Source organism: Balaenoptera borealis, assembly GCF_965194805.1.
Source record: "Balaenoptera borealis genome assembly, chromosome: 10".
Taxonomy (NCBI): Eukaryota; Metazoa; Chordata; class Mammalia; order Artiodactyla; family Balaenopteridae; genus Balaenoptera; species Balaenoptera borealis.
Window position 1 is genome coordinate 86,566,863 of NC_138874.1, and position 22,707 is coordinate 86,589,569.

The window sequence follows — 22,707 nt, forward strand, 5'->3', positions numbered from 1 at the left end:
CTTAGTTTTCTCAAATAAGCAATGTGTTAATAATACTGCCCTTGTCTATCTTCTATACTTGCCTATATTCTATATACTATATTCTACATAAATTAGCCTATAACATTGTTAAGATCAAATATGAAAATTCTTTAACATTGTCCAAATATTTTCTATTTATTTTCATTACTGTCTTACTATTAATATTCTACTTCACCAATAAAGAGAAAGGAGTGGGATATGTGACTGTGGGTTCGGAAAAATCAAATACCAGAATTATAATCTAGTTTGCCTTTCCATAGAAATGAAGGAAATAGAAAATAAAACAAACTAGTGAATATAACCAAAAAAAAAAAAAAGGAAGAAAGAAAGAAAAAAGAAATCAAGGAAATAATACAGCCATGGTATCTTTCCTTCATGTAACTTAAAAAAAAAAAAAAAAAAAAAAAGTGTGCGCTTCCCTGGTGGTGCAGTGGTTGAGAATCTGCCTGCCAATGCAGGGGACACGGGTTCGAGCCCTGGTCTGGGAAGATCCCACATGCCACGGAGCAACTAGGCCCATGAGCCACAACTACTGAGCCTGCGCGTCTGGAGCTTGTGCTCCACAACAGGAGAGGCCGCGACAGTGAGAGGCCCGCGCACCACAATGAGGAGTGGCCCCCGCTCGCCGCAACTAGAGAAAGCCCACGCACAGAAACGAGGACCCAACACAGCCAAAAAAAAAAAAAAAAAAAAAAAAAGTGATTCTATTTGGATTGGAGGGATTTAACTTTTGTCTCAGCAAGTGGAAATAGGGCTGGACATGACCAGAATGTTACAAAGGAAGTGGACTATTTAGAACTTGACTATAAGAATGCAGGATTGAAGACTGCATCTTTACCTGCCATAGAGTACTAGGTTAAAGTTATCTTAGGGGACTTCCCTGGTGGTCCAGTGGTAAAGAATCTGCCTTACAATGCAGGGGACACAGGTTGCATCACTGGTCAGGGAACTGAGATCCCACGGGCTGTGGGGTAACTAAGCCCGCATGCCACAACTACTGAGCTTGTGCGCCTCAACTAGAGAGCCTGCGTGCCACAAACTACAGAGCCCATGCGCTCTGGAACCCACGCACCACAACTACAGAGCACACACGCTCTGGAGCCTGCATGCCACAACTAGAGAGAAACCCGCGTGCTGCAACAAAGAGCCTGCGCGCTGCAATGAAAGATCCCGCGTGCCATAACTAAGACCTGATGCAGACAAAAATAAAATAAATAATAAATAAATCTTTAAAAAAATAAAGTTATCTTAGTCTCAGTTTCTTTAATTGTTAGTAACAGAAACTTATTCAAACAAAACAATTTACTAGAAAGAGTAAAAGGTAAAGAAGAGCAGAAGGTAAAATTGGATGTCATAAGAGGTGGGTACAAGGAACTGGAAGTTGGGAACCAATATTCTCCTCCATTTCTGGGTTTCCTATTTACATTTCTGTCTGCAATCTGCTTCTTTTTTTCTCCTTTTAAGATACACTCTTCATTAGTGAACATCTGGTGGAAAATGGCTTCCTCAGCCCTAAAATATCTTTAGTGCCTCCTCCCCACTGACTTTTAGACTTCATCTTAGTTTCATATTCCTAGAGAGAAAATCTTACTGGCCTAACTTGGTCCAGGACTCCATTTTTGGTCTAGTCAGCTGTGGCAGGGAGAGGAGGGGTCATGCAGGTAACTCCAACACAGCAGAGCTCTGTGTGGAGGGGATTCTCCGAGAAAAGGGAGTAGGCTAGGCCGGTAGACATGTTACGTGAGTTGGCAATGTTAGGACAAACACTTAACCAGTTTCAGCCAGACTATGCAATATAACTTTGTAGTTTCACAAACCAGGCTGAACATCAGAAGCACCAGGAAGGCTTTTAAAAGATACAGATTCTTCGAGCCCCCAGTGAATTAGAATCTCTAGATGCAGGGCCGAGGAATCAGCATTTTTAAAGAACCCCAGTTTATGATGTGACTGGCCTTTCAGAAACCCTGCTTTAAAAGACAGGCCCAGAATGCCAAACAAGCAAATACATCAATAGAAATGGGAAGTTACTCATAAATAAGGAACATTCCTATATACAATAAACAGGGAGGTTTTTCCTGGAGAACAAATATTTTCTTTAAAATACAGTTTTATTTTCTCTGATTATAAAAATCAGAAATGCTTATTATTAAGAAAAAATTCCCATTTTAGACGTTAGCTTTCCAGATGTTTGTTTAAGTACATATGTATAAATATTTTTTGTTTTACAAAAATAGCACCATAAAGTATATGTACTATTTTGTAGCCTATTTTATTCACTTAAAATAGATCATGAATGTTTTCTTATGGCAATAAAGCCAGGTCGACTCAATTTTCGGTGGTTGTACAACATTCCAATCTATGGATACATCATAGTTTACTTAACTAATTCCCTATTGTTGGACATCCCCCCCACCCCCCGCCCCATAATGTCTAATAAGTGGAACTGTTGGGTTAAAGTTTGTGAACATTTTTTAAGGCTTTTGATACATATTAAATAGCTATTTGCCCTTCTCTCCAAGTTTCTACCAGTTTATGTTCTCACTAAAAGTATTCGAGAGTACCTGTTTCTCCACACCTGTAACGGGCCGGCTGTAATTTCAATTTCATTCTATACAAATTGCACATACCCCTTTACAGTAAAACTTGCTCCTTAAATTGAATACACGATTACAATAGAGACCTCGTGCAGTAAGAGACCTCCTGTATAAATAAAGGGAGGGAAGAAGACTGCATTATTCTCTAGATGATGTAAAAAAATGTTTTTCAAAGGCCTGTTACAAGAGGAGTGACTGGAGATAAGATCATCATAAAATCTTATCTAAGATATGTTAAGCAGCTTTGTAATTGGAAACTAGTCTTACAAGCTAATCAAATTATCAGAGGGGTAGAGAGGAAAAGAATACTTGGAGTATTCCTGCCTTGGAAGAGCAGATGTGCTCATTTCTAGTGTAAGATCTCATATGTTACAGTTTAAAAAGGCATGGTAGATCACAATGAGATACCATTTCACACCCATTAGGATGGCTAATATAAAAATAACAAATATTGGGAAGGATGTGGAGAAATTGGAACCCTCACATACTGCTGGTGGTGCAGCCAGTTCGGAAAGTAGTTTGGCAGTTCCTCAATAGATTAAACATAAAGTTACCATATTTCCCAGCAATTCCACTCCTTCAGTTAGGTCCTCTGTTTTCCTAAATGCTCTCCTCTGGTCATGAGCAGGTGAGGATCTGTTTAGCCAAGATAAGCAAGGTGCCTCAGAACTTCCCATGGGGAAAATTGAAATCTGCTTCCTCTCCTTTTTTTCACTTAGTCTCTAGGTTGAGAACTCCAAGTAGTAAGAGACACAGGATAAGAATGGGAGAGACTGAGCCCTTTTGAGAGTCTACTCCTCTGCTGAATACCATTTTGAAGGGAAAGAAGAAGTCGAATGGCAATTTCCAGTCCATTCTGGGTTGGCCTCTTGGAGGCTCTGGCTTCTGGGTAATGTCCACAAAGGTCACAACAGTTGTCAAAGGTACTTCTGTTTCTTGTTGGGAATCCTGCAGGAAGAATGTCCGTGACAGGTCAGTGCTTGGTACCCATTCAAATAGCCCTCCAATTTCACTGTTATTATTACTTCCCTGAATAAAGACTCAAAACAAACTGCTCTAAGCAAGACAGACCTTTTTCTCATATTGATCCTATGTAGTTCTCCTTCTGAGTGAGACACAAGGAAATTAATTTCTTAGCAATACTCGAGGACACCAGAACTGAACAGTTACACCTACCAAAAGACTGACTCTAGCTTCCCATAGTTGGGGACCTGTCTGATATCAAAGAAGCCACTGCTTCTGTTATGTGTTTAGCAGCTCTACCTTATCAGGTAGAAACTGCTGCTGTTACGTGTTTAGCAGCTCTACCTTATCAGGTCCCAGAAGGCTCCAGGCTCTGAAACAGTACACACGTACTAGCAGTATTTCTATTCCTTCTTCAGTTGTAGAAAGAAATGTGAAACTTCATGGAAAAAGCAAAGAACTCCATACTGTAGATTAAAAAACCATCAAATTCACAGAATCTCAGGGTTAGAAAGGATCCTCGCAACCAAACACCAATTCAAGTCAAGTGAAAAGGATGCTCCTTGTCAAGCTGACTGAAGTATCTGATCTAATAGACATAGCTTTGGGTAGATATGGTTGCAGCCTGATGACTGGAATTAAGTTTGTCTAAACTGAATTCCCTTTGTTCTGACTCTGTTCACTAGGCAAACTTTTGATTATAATTTGACAGTAAATAACTATCTTGTTGAACCAGAAATGAAGATTTTCATTTACCTTCCTTCACTCTGATGCCACATATCTCTGCTGTGGTCTTTGGCAACAGTAAATATCAGGCTCTGGGGACATAATTTTGCTTGGCATACCCTTCCACAGACATTTTTAAAATAAATGGATGTGGGGCCAGTGTTGTGATGATCTGGCATGTCATACTAACTCTTTGGATTTTTTTTTTTTTTTAAACAGTGAAGCTCATATGGGACTTGGCATAGAACTAATGTAACTTCTGTGGCATTGAAAGACCCACATACATTCCAAGTACAGCCAGCTTAGGCTGAAGATGCTGAGGGTATCCTGACTCCAGCCAGGCATTGAAGACTGGCTGAGACTAACCAGACAAAGAAAATGGGGAGGAGTTTATTACTTATGATTAAGTAATAAACTTTCTTTGGACTTTAACTTACAAAAGGATATCCTGTTTAGGATTTTAATTTTTCCCTAGGAACTTTATAATGGGGAGAGGATACACATTCAATTTTTGGAGCAAATCTTTGCAGTTGACATTATTGAAATACGTTAACATTGTTATTTAACCTCACTGCAGAATGCCTGATGAGCTATATAAGCTGGGATGGCTAGAAACACTTTGGGATGGGAAATAGAATAGGGAATGAATTTTCAGCCTTGGGTTCAGTGTTGCCTAAGAATTGATTTAATTAATGGGCTGTTCTGACTAATTTCAGAGCCTTTACGGGGAGGGGAAATTTTAAACTGCCTACAAGCAGTCCCAGGTGTTGTGGTTATAACTGGGGTAGTGGCCTCATAATGGAAGAGTGTAGTTTTACATTAGGAAGCTCACTGCTACTCACCCAAGCCAAATCTACCTATCTAGTGTTTATTAGTGATAAAGCTGATATTTTGATCTCCACCTGACTCTTTTTAATTGGTTTCAAGCTGAGGTAGGGAAAAGTGTCATTAGCCCCTGCAAACTCCAAAATCAGGGAACTTCTGGAGCCTTGGGGTCAGCCTATACCGAGAACTGACCTCTTAGATAGCTATGAGCCCAAGAAGGCAAACTTTAGGCCCATGTCTACCCAAATATATATATATACACACACACACACACACACATATATATGTGTATATATATATATATTTAAGTCTATAGTGGTATTTCAATGGCTGGGAAATCCCACATGGTAAAAGTTCTTCGAATTGTTTTCTTCAGACTCACCTGGGATTAGGCTCACCAAGAGCTACTACTGGACTTGATTTTTTTTTTTTTTAATTTTTAAAATTTTTTTATTTTTGGCTGTGTTGGGTCTTCGTTTCTGTGTGAGGGCTTTCTCTAGTTGTGGCAAGTGGGGGCCACTCTTCATCGCGGTGCGCGGGCCTCTCACTGTCGCGGCCTCTCTTGTTGCGGAGCACAGGCTCCAGACGCGCAGGCTCAGTAGTTGTGGCTCACGGGCCCAGTTGCTCCGCAGCATGTGGGATCTTCCCAGACCAGGGCTCGAACCCGTGTCCCCTGCATTAGCAGGCAGATTCTCAACCACTGCGCCACCAGGGAAGCCCTGGACTTGATTTTAGGATGGCAATGTAAAGACAAGTCTTCTCTCTGTATATCTTAAAACCACTCCAATACAATAAGAAACAGATACAAAATTCCATCTTCACTGAAATGGGGAGAGATCATAATATGTGAATACAGAAAACAGATGGAGGCAAGGTTTCACAGAGGGAAAGAAGGCCAAACCTAAAAGCCTTCAGAGACTAGAAGAAGATCTCTGTAGAACCCTGAAAGACTCAGTAATAGAAGACAACAGGGAAGTAGGGATGAGGCAGGGACAGAAAATGGTTACTGAATGATACCCTCCTCAATGCAATCAGACAACCACCCTTTCCCTATCTCAACAAGAGACTAGAAAATTTAAACCAGAGAAATTCTGGATTTAGGGCCACTGGACATAGAAAAGGACAGAGTGAGGTATGGAATTAAAAATAGGGCAATTATTCTGTATAATGAAATCCCTTCCCCCAGTCTGGCTTCAAAATGGTGAGAGATGGTCTTATACACATACCCTTCAGTCAGGAGCCAGGAGGGTTTTTTTTCTGGAGAAAATTAACAGTCCCAATAAGAAGATAGAAAGATAATGACATTCGCAGTCCTACAACCCTCAAAGCTACTGCACCTAACCACCCTACAGTGAAGCCTACAAGTCAGTTAAGACTCACTCATGATCACAGAGCTTTCCATCAGTTTAGCACCTTACTCTTATTTTGGATAGACAGCTAGAGATTGCCAGGTAAGTGGGAGAAGTTTCTCATGTTAAAGAGAAAAACTGTACCAAATGAATGGAATAAACAAATTCAGAGGAAACAGAGATTAAAGATGAAGACAAAAAATTGTTAATATCTTAAAAATATATAAGAAAAGGATATTATGAAAAGATACAGAATAAGAGTGAGCTCTCAGATATTAAAAATGTGATAGCCAAAAGAAATTCAGTAAAAAGACTAAAAGACAAAGTTGAGGAACTCTTCTGGAAAGAACAAAAAGATAAACAGAGAGACAATATAAGAGAAAAGAAAAAATTAGAGAATCAATATAGTGATCCTGTAACAGATTAAGAGGAGTTCCAAAAAGAAAGAACAGAAAATAGTGGGGAGGAAATTACTAAACATATAATAATAATTGAAATTTATCAGAACTGAGCTTTAAAAGAGTAAAAAAATCCCATGAATTGTTTGGTATGATGAATGAAGAAAAAATACTACCCAAGGCCTCATTTTGTGGAAACTTCAGACTATTAGGGGTAAAAATAATATCATAAAATGGCTTCTAAACAGCAATATTGGAAACTAGAGGAATACTTTCAAAATTGGGAGTGAAAATTATTTTCAATCTAGAATTCTATACCTAGCCAAATGATCAACTATGCATCATGATAATGATGACGATGGTGGTTGAATAAAGTTATCTTTAGATGTGTGAACTAAAGAAAAAAATGTATTTTACATGCTCCTTTTTTCAAAGATGTTACTAGAATTTGAGCTCCACCAAAACAAGAGAATAAACCAAGAAAAATGAAAAAGTAATGTCTAGTTAACAGCAACTCTAACACAAGTAGGAAGCAAGGGGGAATCTCCAAGATGACAGTAAAGGAAAGTTCCAAAACAGCTGCTGGGCAGCAACTAGTTCATTTTACATCAGATTATGGAGGTCTCCATGAAGAAAATACGTAGGAAAGGTAGAACAAGTAACACTATTGGCAAGTTCAGCTGGCAATGCATCTGGAAAACTGCATTGAGAGAAATTTTACAGAGCTGTTAAAGTATGTGAGAAGTTTTAGCCATTAGCTCAAAGAAAACTAAAGAAATGAAATATGAGGTAATTATTAATTTTAGGAAGAATAAAACATTTCACAAAAATTTAATTACTTGGCTCAACATAAATGTATGATCATAAAAATGAAACACTGAATATTGACTTAATAAAACATTTTGATGTAACTATACTGGGAGAGTGGTGGGAGGGGTAGGAGAAGAGTAACAAAGCTAAACTCATCTACCAAGATAGGATGTCAATAGATTATATAAACTCTAAATTCAAGAGATAACTGAGTATGATATTGCTTAGAAATTGAGACAAATACCAGCAAGAAAGAGGAAAAGAGTTAAACAGGTTAATTTCTGGAGAGCAGGGGGGATATGGGACTTTATTTTTTGTTAAGAGATCTTCTTTTCCAGCATTTTTGACTTTAAAAATATGTTTACATATTATTTTGATAAATTATAAAATTATTAATTAATTTGATATATTATACCATTATGTAGCATTAGCCTAATCTGAAGGGGAATTCTGAGCTATAATGTAGGATTTACAGTTCCAACAATTTGTGTGCTTCCAACCCAAGGCAAGGGAGTTGGGCTCTCATATTCCTATGCCCTTAAGTCATTAGTTAAGAACCATCTGGGAGATGTATATTTCCAGGCACTTGACAGGCAAAGTGGGTTCCAGTAGCTTGACAGTGGCTTTGCAAAACAAACAAAACAAAAAAGGAAGAAAAACTTCAGAATACCTACCAAATTAAAAAAAGGGTGGTGGTGGGGGGGGGGGATGAAAAATACAAGGGTTACTGCAAAAAGTAGGATTACATTTGGTAGTCAACAGGCTATCACCATATAAGATATAAAAGAACTGAATGAAATGCCCAAACTAAAAACTATCCATCATCCTTGACTCATTCTCTCCCTCAACCTCTGCATCCAAGCAATCAAGTCCTATCTGTGATAAATCTCCTGAACTCTGTCTCCTTCCTGCAGCCCTCACATCTGGGCCCAGGCTATTAGCATATCCTGGAAAATTTCTGTAGCAGTGTTCCAAACCTCACCTCGGTATTGCTCCACACCTTCTGTAAGGGTGGATGGCGTCTATCTTGTTTACTGCACTATACCTAGCACCAAGCATGATACTTGGCACAGGGGAGGCACTCAATAAAGATCCTTTTTTGCACAAATGAGTAGAGGTATTTTGGAGATAGGGAACTAATATAAAGTAAGAAGAGATAAATAAATCACAAGGTAGTAAGTATGCCATAGCTAATTTGATAGTCAGCAATTACAGGTTACTTTGACTCCTCATCCTTCCCACCACACTGTAATTAGGATCTCTAAAGGTTGTGGTTCATTCATTCATATACTTATTTAATATTTCAAATGAAATGCTTATTCTTCATATATTAAAAATACTGCCTCCATATTTACGTGGAGGTTTGGAACAAGTGCAGTCTAGTAGATAATCCAATAATTAAAAGGAACTTGAATGCACTTGCCAAGTCACTGGATAATACTGAATGTTATTGACCTATTTTAGAACCTGTGTTTTAGTGCCACATGAAGAAAAAGATTTTAAAGTTAAGTTCAGTGTGTTACACATGAATTCTTAAGTCTAAAGTTTTTTATTTGCATTTTAAAAGTTATGTATAAGCAAAATTAGAGAATTCACTGTTTAGCATGTGTAGCAAGAATACTGAAAAAAACAAAACAAAAAAACAAGCAAACAAAAAAACCCAAAAAACCCTCAAAGTCCAGTCATCGGGACTTCCCTGGTGGCGCAGTGGTTAAGAATCTGCCTGCCAATGCAGGGGACACGGGTTCAATCCCTGGTCTGGGAAGATCCCACATGCTGCGGAGCAACTAAGCCGGTGCGCCACAACTACTGAAGCCCGCACGCCCAGAGTCCATGCTCCTCAACAAAAGAAGCCACTGCAATGAGAAGCCTACACACCACAACGAAGAGTAGCACCCTGCTCGCCGCAACGAGAGAAAGCCCACGCGCAGCAACGAAGACCCAACACAGTCAAAAAAAAAAAAAGTCTGGTCATCTCTTTTCTTTTATCAAAACAAAAGGCACAAAGCCAAGTCAGCACAATTTCTTTTACTATGGATCTAGTTCTGTTATGTATGGTTGACAATTTATTTCTACCTTAAGCTATAATATTTTATGATGTTTACCACCAGCAATTCTGTTTTAACACTTTGTGAAGCTTAGGGGATTTATTTGCTTCAGTTCAGTTTACATGCAGCAAAATACTTTGTCCCCAAGTAAGATTTACTGTTTAATAACATGAAAAGTTTAGATTAGATTCTGTTTGGCTTTGGTAATAAGAAGTACACCCTATATGTTACTATATTACATATTTATAATGATAACTTTTAAACCATTATGTGCTAATCCTCTAAGTCAAATCAATACAAATGAAAACTATCACTATTAAAGAAAAAGCTGTGGATACCATCTCTTAGATTTATGTTTTTGTAGCTACATATTTCAGACTATGGACTATGTGCTATTAAGACTAAGGCTGTGATGAACATTCTTGTACAAATCTTGTTTTGGATATATGTTTTAATTTCTTTTGGGTAAATATCCAGGAAAAATTGCTGGGTCATAGAGAAGATGAATTTGTAAGACTAAGTGATTGTACCATTTTTCATTCCCATAAGCGAAGTATGAGAACTCCAGTTGTTCTACATTCTTGCAAGATTTCATGTTATCACAGTCTTTTTGATTTTAGCTATTCTAGTGCATATTCTATTGGATAGTCTAGTGAGTGGTGTCTTATGCTTTTAATTTGCATATCCCTAATGACTAAAGATGTTGAGCACTTTTTCATGTTTATTGGTCATTTATGTAGTATCTGTTCAAATCTTTTGCCAATTACTAGTGGGTTTTTTTTTTGCTCCTTGCATTATTTATTTGTTGGTGTTCTTTGCATATTCTGGATATGATCTTTTATCAGATAATGCATTGAGAAATATGGTCTCCCAAGCTGCAGTCTGGCTTTTCATTTTCATAACGGTATCTTTTGATAAGCAGAGATTTTAAATTTTGATGAAGTCGAATTTATCAAATTTTTAGTTTTACGGTTAATGATTTTTGTTTCTTGTCCAAGAAATCTTTACCTACTTCAAATTTGCAAAGATATTCTATGTTTCTTTTAGAAGCTTTATGACTCTGGATTTCACATATAGGTTTATGATCAAGGCATAAGTATTTTTGTGTATGGAGTTAGTTCATTTTCTCCCCATATGTTTATTCAGTAGTTCCAGTTTTATCCAGTTGTTCCAGCACCAACTGTTTTAAAAAAAGTCCTTTTCCTATTGAATTTTTTGTGGATCTATCTTTAGACTCCCTGTTTTTTTCTCATTGGTCTATTTGTTACCAGCATCACACTAAGATTTAGAGTAAATCCTGAAATCAGTAAAGTCCTCCAACTTTGTTCTTTTTCAAAATTGTTTTGCTATTCTAAGTCCTTTGCATTTTCATGTCAATTTTAGAATCAGCTTGTCAATTTCCACAAAAATGCCTACTAGGATTTTTTGGGGTTTGCATTGATTCTATAGATTCATCTGGGGACAGATAATGGAACTGTCTTCTTCTCCATGAACATGGTATATCACTCCATTTATTTAGGTCTCTTGTAATTTCTCTCAGTAATGTTCTATAATGAAGAAGTTTTGCATTCTTTTTGCTAAATTTTTTCCTAAGTATTTTATGTTTTTTCACGCTATTGTAAATGAAACTGAATAAATTCATCTTTAAAGTAACATCTAATTATTATTATTATTTTTAATTTTTGGCCATGCTGTGCTGCTTGCAGGATCTTAGTTCCCTGACTAGGGATCAAACCTGTGCCCTTGGCAGTGAAAGCGTGGAGTCCTAACCACTGGACCACCAGGGAATTCCAGAAAATAACATCTCGTTATTTTTAGATGTTTTCCTAGTGACTTTGAGAAAGTTTAATTATTACAAAAGCAGTAAATTATACTGTAAAAAATTAAAGAATAATGATAAATAAAAAAGATATAAAAACACCATATTTCCAACACCAAGAATACCACTATTAACATTTACATCTTTATCTATACACACAGACATTGATATATGCATTTTTAACTATATGGGATTATACTGTATAGGCTGTTTTATAATCTACTTAAAAAAAATGAATCTCTATTTTTTCATGTTAATTGTATTTCTATCTAAAATATAATCCATATTCAAGTTTCCTCAACTATCCCAAAATATACTTTACAATTGTTTGTCCAAATAAGAATCCAATGCAAAAACATGAACTGCATCTGCTTGTTATATTCATGAGTCTCATTTAATCTCACACAATCAGAAATGGTGGTATCTATTATGATTGTTAGAACTTATAAGTACATTTTTAAGAAGTTAGCTGATGTCTGGTATTAACACTGATTTTAGGAGAACTAGTGATTTAAATACAGTAAAATTAATAATAATTTCTGAAAAATAACTAATGAATTATTTATATATAATACTTTCCAGATAACATATACATTATTTCTCCATATTTTCTTGGGGAAAAACATATATTTGAGGGAAAAATCAATGAAAAAATTTTAATACCCTCACTTATTTTAAAAATGTCAGTGAAGTTATCAAGATTTTCAAATGAGTCAAAGAGAATGCATATGTTAAAGAGTAAATGTTCCTAAACATCATGTGTCAGGGAGAGATCTCAGGTGGTTATACATTTTAACATATGGAACAATGAGCATAACTTTAAAAAGTTCTTTAAAAAAATAAAAAGAGATAATAAGATAACAGAACAACCCAGTGAACTAGGTAAAGTTATATACAGGCTACTAAGAACCACAGAAAGGGGCAGAGAACTTCTATAGTCTAATCATTCATCGAGAGAGAAGCAAATAGTGGTCGACTGATCCTTGAAAAAGAAAGACTTTAGTGACAGAAACTTTACTGACTGTCATAGCACCAAGTCCACTGGCGGTGTTACTGTTGCCCCTTCTCGGAAGAGAGGTCATTTGGTATTCTCCAATACATCAACAGAAACAAGAAACAGAACTGTTTGTTACCAATCCAGCCACTTCCTAGTCCTTTCTTCCATAGCAATTATTTCAAAAAATCTACTTCTGAATTATCCTTATTTTGTTTAGTGTTCTTTATCTTTCCTAGTATACTGCCTGTTTAATTAAGAGATTGTGGCAGAGATTCTTAGCCGGGCTTCAAGAAATCAATAAATCCCTTGAAACTATATAAAGAATGTTGAGTGTCTGTGCATTTTTCTAGTAAGTGAATAGCTTTCAACAGATTCTCAAAAGGATCCATAAAATTAAGAACCACTAAGACAGACTGATAGCTAGATTGGCAGTTTTTCTAGCATATGCTATTTAATTGAGGTATAAACACTGCTAACTTTCATTTACAATATAATGAATAAAAGGCATTTATTAAACAATATATTTAGCTTTGAAGTGTAGTCAGAGATATATTCTCTAAAAGTTTTTCAAATTGCAAATTGTAACCCACTAGTGTCTAGCATTAAAAATAAAACAGAGGAGGATTAACCAAGACGGCGGAGTAGAAGGACGTGCTCTCACTCCCTCTTGCGAGAGCACCAGAATCACAACTGGCTGCTGGACAATCATTGACAGGAAGACACTGGACTTCACCAAGGAGGATACTCCACGTCCAAGGACAGAGGAGAAGCCACAGTGAGACGGTAGGAGGGGCGCAATCAGAGTAAAATCAAATCCCATAACTGCTGGGTGGGTGACTCACAGACTGGCGAACACTTATACCACAGAAGTCCATCCACTGGAGTGAAGGTTCTGAGCCCCACGTCAGGCTTCCCAACCTGGGGGTCCGGCAACGGGAGGAGGAATTCCTAGAGAATCAGACTTTGAAGCCTAGTGGGAATTGATTGCAGGACTTCGACAGGACTGGGGAAACAGAGACCCCACTCTTGGAGGGCACACACAAAGTAGTGTGTGCATCGGGACCCAGGGGAAGGAGCAGTGACCCTGGGGGAGACTGAAACAGACCTACCTGCTGGTGTTGGGGGGTCTCCTGCAGAGGCAGGGGGTGGCTCTGTTTCACCGTGGGGACAAGGACACTGGCAGCAGAGGTTCTGGGAAGTTCTCCTTGGCGTGAGCCCTCCCAGAGTCTGCCATTAACCCCACCAAAGAGCCCAGGTAGGCTCCAGTGTTGGGTTGCCTCAGGCAAAACAATCAACAGGGAGGGAACCCAGCCCCACCCATCAACAGTCAAGTGGATTAAAGTTTTCCGGAGCTCTGACCACCACAGCAACAGTCAGCTCTACCCACCAACAGAGCCCCCCATCAAGCCCCGTAGATAGCCTCAACCACCAGCGGGCAGACAGCAGAAGCAAGAAAAACTACAAGCCTGCAGCCTGTGGACCAAAAACCACAGTTACAGAAAGATAGAGAAGATGAAAAGGCAGAGGGCTATATACCAGACGAAGAAACAAGAAAAAACCCCAGAAAAACAACTAAATGAAGTGGAGATAGGCAACCTTCCAGAAAAAGAATTCAGAATAATGATAGTGAAGATGATCCAGGACCTCGGAATAAGAATGGAGGCAAAGATTGAGAAGATGCAAGAAATGATTAACAAAGACCTAGAAGAATTAAAGAACAAACAAACAGAGATGACCAATACAATAAATGAAATAAAAACTACACTAGAAGGAATCAATAGCAGAATAACTGAGGCAGAAGAATGGATAAGTGACCTGGAAGACAGAATGGTGGAATTCACTGCTGCAGAACAGACTAAAGAAAAAAGAATGAAAAGAAATGAAGACAGCCTAAGAGACCTCTGGGACAACATTAAATGCAACAACATTCGCATTATAGGGGTCCCAAAAGGAGAAGAGAGAGAGAAAGGACCAGAGAAAATATTTGAAGAGATTATAGTCAAAAACTTCCCTAACATGGGAAAGGAAATAGCCACCCAAGTCCAGGAAGCGCAGAGAGTCCCATAAAGTATAAACCCAAGGAGAAACACGCCGAGACACATAGTAATCAAAGTGGCAAAAATTAAAGACAAAGAAAAATTATTGAAAGCAGCAAGGGAAAAACGACAAATAACATACAAGGGAACTCCCATAAGGTTAACAGCTGATTTCTCAGCAGAAACTCTACAAGCCAGAAGGGAGTGGCATGATATACTTAAAGTGATGAAAGGGAAGAACCTACAACCAAGATTACTCTACCTGGCAAGGATCTCATTTAGATTTGATGGAGAAATCAAAAGCTTTACAGACAAGCAAAAGCTAAGAGAATCCAGCACCACCAAACCAGCTCTACAACAAATGCTAAAGGAACTTCTCTAAGTGGGAAACACAAGAGAAGAAAAGGACCTACAAAAACAAACCCAAAACAATTGAGAAAATGGTCATAGGAACATACACATCGATAATTACCTTAAACGTGAATGGATTAAATGCTCCAACCAAAAGACACAGGCTTGCTGAACGGATACAAAAACAAGACCCATATATATGCTGTCTACAAGAGACCCACTTTAGACCTAGGGACACATACAGACTGAAAGTGAGGGGATGGAAAAAGATATTCCATGCAAATGGAAATCAAAAGAAAGCTGGAGTAGCTATACTCGTATCAGATAAAATAGACTTTAAAATAAAGAATGTTACAAGAGAAAAGGAAGGACACTACATAATGATCAAGGGATCAATCCAAGAAGAAGATATAACAATTATAAATATATATGCACCCAACATAGGAGCACCTCAATACATAAGGCAACTGCTAACAGCTCTAAAAGAGGAAATTGACAGTAACACAATAATAGTGGGGGACTTTAACACCTCACTTACACCTATGGACAGATCATCCAAAATGAAAATAAATAAGGAAACAGAAGCTTTAAATGACACAATAGACCAGATAGATTTAATTGATATTTATAGGACATTCCATCCAAAAACAGCAGATTACACGTTCTTCTCAAGTGCGCACGGAAGATTCTCCAGGATAGATCACATCTTGGGTCACAAATCAAGCCTCAGTAAATTTAAGAAAATTGAAATCATATCAAGCATCTTTTCTGACCACAATGCTATGAGATTAGAAATGAATTACAGGGAAAAAAACGTAAAAAAGACAAACACATGGAGGCTAAACAATACATTACTAAATAACCAAGAGATCACTGAAGAAATCAAAGAGGAAATAAAAAAATACCTAGAGACAAATGACAATGAAAACACGACGACCCAAAACCTATGGGATGCAGCAAAAGCGGTTCTAAGAGGGAAGTTTATAGCTATACAAGCCTACCTAAAGAAACAAGAAAAATCTCAAGTAAACAATCTAATCTTACACCTAAAGAAACTAGAGAAAGAAGAACAAACAAAACCCAAAGTTAGCAGAAGGAAAGAAATCATAAAGATCAGAGCAGAAATTAATGAAATAGAAACAAAGAAAACAATAGCAAAGATCAATAAAACTAAAAGTTGGTTCTTTGAGAAGATAAACAAAATTGATAAGCCATTAGCCAGACTCATCAAGAAAAAGAGGGAGAGGACTCAAATCAATAAAATCAGAAATGAAAAAGGAGAAGTTACAACAGACACTGCAGAAATACAAAGCATCCTAAGAGACTACTACAAGCAACTTTATGCCAATAAAATGGACAACCTGGAAGAAATGGACAAATTCTTAGAAAGGTATAACCTTCCAAGACTGAATCAGGAAGAAACAGAAAATATGAACAGACCAATCACAAGTAATGAAATTGAAACTGTGATTAAAAATCTTCCAACAAACAAAAGTCCAGGACCAGATGGCTTCACAGGTGAACTCTATCAAACATTTAGAGAAGAGCTAACACCCGTCCTTCTCAAACTCTTCCAAAAAATTGCAGAGGAAGGAACACTCCCAAACTCATTCTATGAGGCCACCATCACCCTGATACCAAAACCAGACAAAGACACTACAAAAAAAGAAAATTACAGACCAATATCACTGATGAATATAGATGCAAAAATCCTCAACAAAATACTAGCAAACAGAATCCAACAACACATTAAAAGGATCATACACCACGATCAAGTGGGATTTACCCCAGGGATGCAAGGATTCTTCAATATACGCAAATCAATCAATGTGATACACCATATTAACAAATTGAAGAATAAAAACCATATGATCATCTCAATAGATGCAGAAAAAGCTTTTGACAAAATTCAACATCCATTTATGATAAAAACTCTCCAGAAAGTGGGCATAGAGGGAACCTACCTCAACATAATAAAGGCCATGTATGACAAACCCACAGCAAACATCATTCTCAATGGTGAAAAACTGAAAGCATTTCCTCTAAGATCAGGAACGAGACAAGGATGTCCACTCTCACCACTATTATTCAACATAGTTCTGGAAGTCCTAGCCACGGCAATCAGAGAAGAAAAAGAAATAAAAGGAATACAAATTGGAAAAGAAGAAGTAAAATTGTCACTGTTTGCAGATGACATGATACTTACATAGAGAATCCTAAAACTGCCACCAGAAAACTGCTAGAGCTAATTAATGAATATGGTAAAGTTGCAGGATACAAAATTAATGCACAGAAATCTCTTGCATTCCTATACACTAATGATGAAAACTCTGAAAGAGAAATTATGGAAACACTCCCATCTACCATTGCAACAAAAAGAATAAAATACCTAGGAATAAACCTACCTAGGGAGACAAAAGACCTGTATGCAGAAAACTATAAGACACTGATGAAAGAAATCAAAGATGATACCAACAGATGGAGAGATATACCATGTTCTTGGATTGGAAGAATCAATATTGTGAAAATGACTATACTACCCAAAGCAATCTACAGATTCAATGCAATCCTTATCAAATTACCAATGGCATTTTTTATGGAGCTAGAACAAATCATCTTAAAATTTGTATGGAGACACAAAAGACCCCGAATAGCCAAAGCAGTCTTGAGGGAAAAAAACGGAGCTGGAGGAATCAGACTCCCTGATTTCAGACTATACTACAAAGCTACAGTAATCAAGACAATATGGTACTGACACAAAAACAGAAACATAGATCAATGGAACAAGATAGAAAGCCCAGAGATAAACCCACGCACCTATTGTCAACTACTCTATGACAAAGGAGGCAAAGATATACAATGGAGAAAAGAGAGTCTCTTCAATAAGTGGTGCTGGGAAAACTGGACAGCTACATGTAAAAGAATGAAATTAGAATACTCCCTAACACCATACACAAAAATAAACTCAAAATGGATTAGAGACCTAAATGTAAGACTGGACACTATAAAACTCTTAGAGGAAAACATAGGAAGAACACTCTATGACATAAATCACAGCAAGATCTTTTTTGATCCACCTCCTAGAGTAATGGAAATAAAAACAAAAATAAACAAATGGGACCTAATGAAACTTCAAAGCTTTTGCACAGCAAAGGAAACCATAAACAAGATGAAAAGACAACCCTCAGAATGGGAGAAAATATTTGCAAACGAATCAATGGACAAAGGATTAATCTCCAAAATATATAAACAGCTCATGCAGCTCAATATTAAAGAAACAAACACCCCAATCCAAAAATGGGCAGAAGACCTAAATAGACATTTCTCCAAAGAAGACATACAGACGGCCACGAAGCACATGAAAAGCTGCTCAACATCACTAATTATTAGAGAAATGCAAATCAAAACTACAATGAGGTATCACCTCACACCAGTTAGAATGGGCATCATCAGAAAATCTACAAACAACAAATGCTGGAGAGGGTGTGGAGAAAAGGGAACCCTCTTGCACTGTTGGTGGGAATGTAAATTGATACAGCCACTATGGAGAACAATATGGAGGTTCCTTAAAAAACTAAAAATAGAATTACCATATGACCCAGCAATCCAACTACTGGGCATATACCCAGAGAAAACCGTAATTCAAAAAGACACATGCACCCCAATGTTCATTGAAGCACTATTTACAATAGCCAGGTCATGGAAGCAACCTAAATGCCCATCGACAGATGAATGGATAAAGAAGTTGTGGTACATATATACAATGGAATATTACTCAGCCATAAAAAGGAACGAAATTGAGTCATTTGTTGAGACGTGGATGGATCTAGAGACTGTCATACAGAGTGAAGTAAGTCAGAAAGAGAAAAACAAATATCGTATATTAACGCATGTATGTGAAACCTAGAAAAATGGTACAGATGAACCGGTTTGCAGGGCAGAAGTTGAGACACAGATGTAGAGAATGGACATATGGACACCAAGGGGGGAAAACTGCGGTGAGCTGGGGATGGTGGTGTGCTGAATTGGGCGATTGGGATTGACATGTATACACTGATGTGTATAAAACTGATGCCTAATAAGAACATGCAGTATAAAAAAAACCAAACAACCAAAACAACTAATACTAAAGTTTCATTGGGTTATTTGTATGGAAATATGTTAATATAAATGTTTCAGACATTACATGAAATTTCTAAAAATCTTATATGTTCTGGTATAATGTTATAAATCATAATCCTAGTTATTACTTTAAAATGTATATCGCAGAAATAACTAATTTTCTTGTCAACTGCATTATTATGAACTTTCATCAAATCTTTAACTGTGGTCATTTTTAAGTCTTTTGTCATTTACAGACAGTTCTGGGTGTACTCTGATGCTTTTGCAAATATGTTCCTATAAAAGGGTTTCATCTTCAAGGAATTCATGGAAAAGACTCTGACAAGTACAGGTTTCTGGCAACTGACTGTACTGCTGAACTGAATGAATAAGCATTTTCAGAACTCTAATGAAAAACTGATGAACTCATAAAAGTGCTAACAAAAGATCAAGATGAAAAAAAAAATTAATTACATGGGACTGAGTGAACTGATGATGATGAGTGTAATTTTTGTCACTTTCTGAGTTAAAAAAAAAAAAAAATCCCACAAGGACTCAGAGGCAAAGAACATACAAATCAATTTTCACTGCAAAGTAAAGGAGCTGTTACAGTGGAGGATTACTGGACTGAATGTCAATATTATGACATAGTATGAGTGTGTTTCATGTTTGGTAATTGCAATCATTGTTGTTTTTGTTGTGGTCATCCATTTACAATGCTTGGTGTCAGTCTATTTATCTCTTGTAAAAATAAAATACAGTGTGTGTGTGTGTAAAAAAAAAATAAAAAAAAATAAAACAGAATAAATTACAATAGAACAGACTATCACAGAGTGTACTGCATAAAGATAACATTTCATAAAAATCATATTTCAGTTTTATATATGTATGTGTTATAAGCTGGGTTGTGATGTAAAATATATTTCTTACCATGTATGATAGCCAACAAAGGTTGAAAAACACTGCTCTAATTCCTGCTTATCTCTTTTGTGTTTTGCTTTAAACCTATTTGATATGCTATTTATATGGAAATTCAGAACCAAAAAAGGTATGATAATAAAATAATAATGATGATATGATGAGCGATATTTACTGAGTATTCACTATGTGCCAGGAAATGTGTTAAATGTTTTATTTTATGATCTCATTTAATCTGCACAACCTAATGAAGTATTATTATTAACCTCCATCTTATAGATGAGAGTAATTAGATTTAGAGAAATAAAATAACATGATTTGGGCCTACGTCTGTCTGACTCAATGCCTGGGATCTTAATTACCACCCTCAACTTCAGGCAACAGGTCTCCTAAATAATCCAAAAAGCTTGATGATCCACTTAAATATAGAAATGAATATTATAATTCTAGAAAGGTTCAGAACCTTGATCCTGTGATGTTACACTGTTCTTTTAGCTCACTTATTATTTTGGTTTTATTGATTCAAAATATTCTTTATAACTAGTTGTTTCTTCCTTGAGATATATTTTCTTTTTTAAATTAAAAGAAAGTTTATATTCAGACAGAAGACATGATGTATTTTATTAAGCCCCAAACTTAAAGATCCCTTTAAAGGACCAATTAGTACAAAAACATAAGCAACAGAGTACCATGTAAATAAATCCTATTTACTTCATGGGTTTGTTGTGAGAATTCAATACTAAAAACACATAAAAAATATTACCAGTGCCTGTTACATAGTAAATGTTCAATAAATGTTTTGCTATTATTATTATCATACAAGAAGACAGGGAAGTCTACACAGTGTTTTGCTTAAATTCTTCCCTATTTTGTAGTTTGTTGTTGGGAACGTTCCAAAAATTTTGCTGCTTCACTTTTTATAGTGAGAGGAATTTCAAGTGTTTCTAAAGCTACATTTATACCATGAAAAGTCATTCAGACAGTTCAGTTCAAAATTCAACCGACCTTCATTTCAAGGTGCAAAAACACAAATGCCTACCAGCCTAAGCAAATAACCTGAATGAGAGAAGTGGGATGGCTAAGGGTGGGTAGGTATAGGCTGTGTGAATGGGGTACTCTATTAGTTGAAATCACCATTCAGCGGCAGGAGAGTTTATGCCATGCAGGAGTGTAGGATCTTTACCACCAGATTTTCAAGAGAAGTCAGAGATCTGGATGTGAAGGTAAAATTTCTTGATTTTTAAAGGTTGACACAAATTTAAAAAACAAAACACTTTGTAGAGGGGGCAGACTAACCTGAAAAGCTAACCTCTACTAAATACTAGAAAAATATAATGATTAAAAATATCTAGACAAGAAAGAGGTACTGGGTAGCTTCAATGCCTAAGAGAGCCAGAGATTCAGGAAGATAAAAACAGTCCTGTAGGTATCCTCCCAAACTACACAGGTATTCATAAATAAAGATACAGTTCATAAAAATAAAACAATAGATTCAGTGCAGTATCTGTAACAGATTAAATGAGTCTCACAGAGAGTTCTATTTTATTCAGTAAACCAACACAGGGAGAATGGAATGTTCTCATTAACACAGTTTCCAGCAACCTGAGTTTTAACACATTTACAGGCATGGAGAGCTAAGGTGGTCAACTCTGTGGTGAGGGAGGAGCTAAAGGTATTTTACTTCTGACTTAAATGTAGTCTCTAGTTTCTTTTCTGGGAGGTAAATGCAATGACTTACAGGTAATAATTTCAATTAGTTTTAATTTCCATTAAAAGTTAATAAGTTCATACATGAATCAGTTCACCAGGACCTAATGATTTCTGTTTTTGAACTTCTAAAGCTAAGTGTTAGGTTCTAAAACCAAGACAGATGCTAAAGCTGTCTTAAGGCACATCATAAACAATGGGTATATGTTTACTACATATTAAAATTATTTATTTTAGGGAATTTCCTGGCGGTCCAGTGTTTAGGATTCTGCACTTCCACTGCAGGGGGTATAGGTTCGATCCCTGGTCTGGGAACTAAGATCCCACAAGCCGCGTGGTGCGGCCAAAAAAAAAACATTTATTTTAATGGAGTGCAATCAACCAAGAATTGATGACTACAAACTAGCCACAGTAGTAACTTTAACAGCAACCAACAGGCCCAGAGACGGTAATTAGCATGTGACTGTCACACTGAATACAGTTATGGAAAATCTTTTCTGTGGTTGAATCAACCAGTGTAGTAATACTGGTATGATTAAGTTAAAAGAACTAACCTATTACCATAGTCATGCAATTAAAAAAAAAAAAAACAGAAAAAAAGGGATATAGATTGTATTCACCATAAAAACATGTTAAATTTCAGTAACCAGGCAGGGAGGATTGACTTGAATGTTAATTGTGTCAGCTCATTCTAACCAAACACTGGCTGGTAGCATAAATTGGCTCTCAGAAGTTAAAAAATTATCTGGTCATCAAACGGCTGATAAGACAATCAAGGCTTTGCAAGGCTTGGTGGTCCTTTATGAGCCAAGACTTACCTGTATGGGCTGACAGTGGTATAGGAATCGGGCTCCTGACACATGAGCCTGTGGGTTGGACTGGAGGCCTACATATGCCCATAATATCTGGATCTCCAAGGAAACTGGTATGACACAGCAGGAAGTACAATGCATAGCCTGCAGAAGGGAAAAGAAGCATTTGCTTCAATTGCTGATGGTTGCCCATAGTTATTTACCATGAATTAAGTAGCCACTGTTGCTTAAA

General features: G+C 36.9%; 1 protein-coding gene across 6 annotated transcripts in view; it reads right to left on the bottom strand.

The window, feature by feature from the left end:
• Positions 1 to 1,264: 1,264 nt before the first annotated feature.
• The window catches only part of TCTN3 (tectonic family member 3), a 35,299-nt gene continuing 13,856 nt past the window's right edge, over positions 1,265 to 22,707 (bottom strand). For 3 of the 6 annotated variants that reach the window (XM_082406524.1, XM_082406527.1, XM_082406523.1), the window contains 2 exons: positions 22,482 to 22,619; positions 1,265 to 3,563 (listed from right to left, as the gene is read on the bottom strand). In XM_082406524.1, coding sequence (XP_082262650.1) covers positions 3,331 to 3,563; positions 22,482 to 22,619 — 371 coding nt within the window. In that variant the 3' untranslated portion in view covers positions 1,265 to 3,330. Of the gene's footprint in view, positions 3,564 to 3,686; positions 3,721 to 22,481; positions 22,620 to 22,707 lie in introns of all 6 variants that reach the window. The other 3 variants (XM_082406528.1, XM_082406526.1, XM_082406525.1) reach the window with 3 other exon arrangements.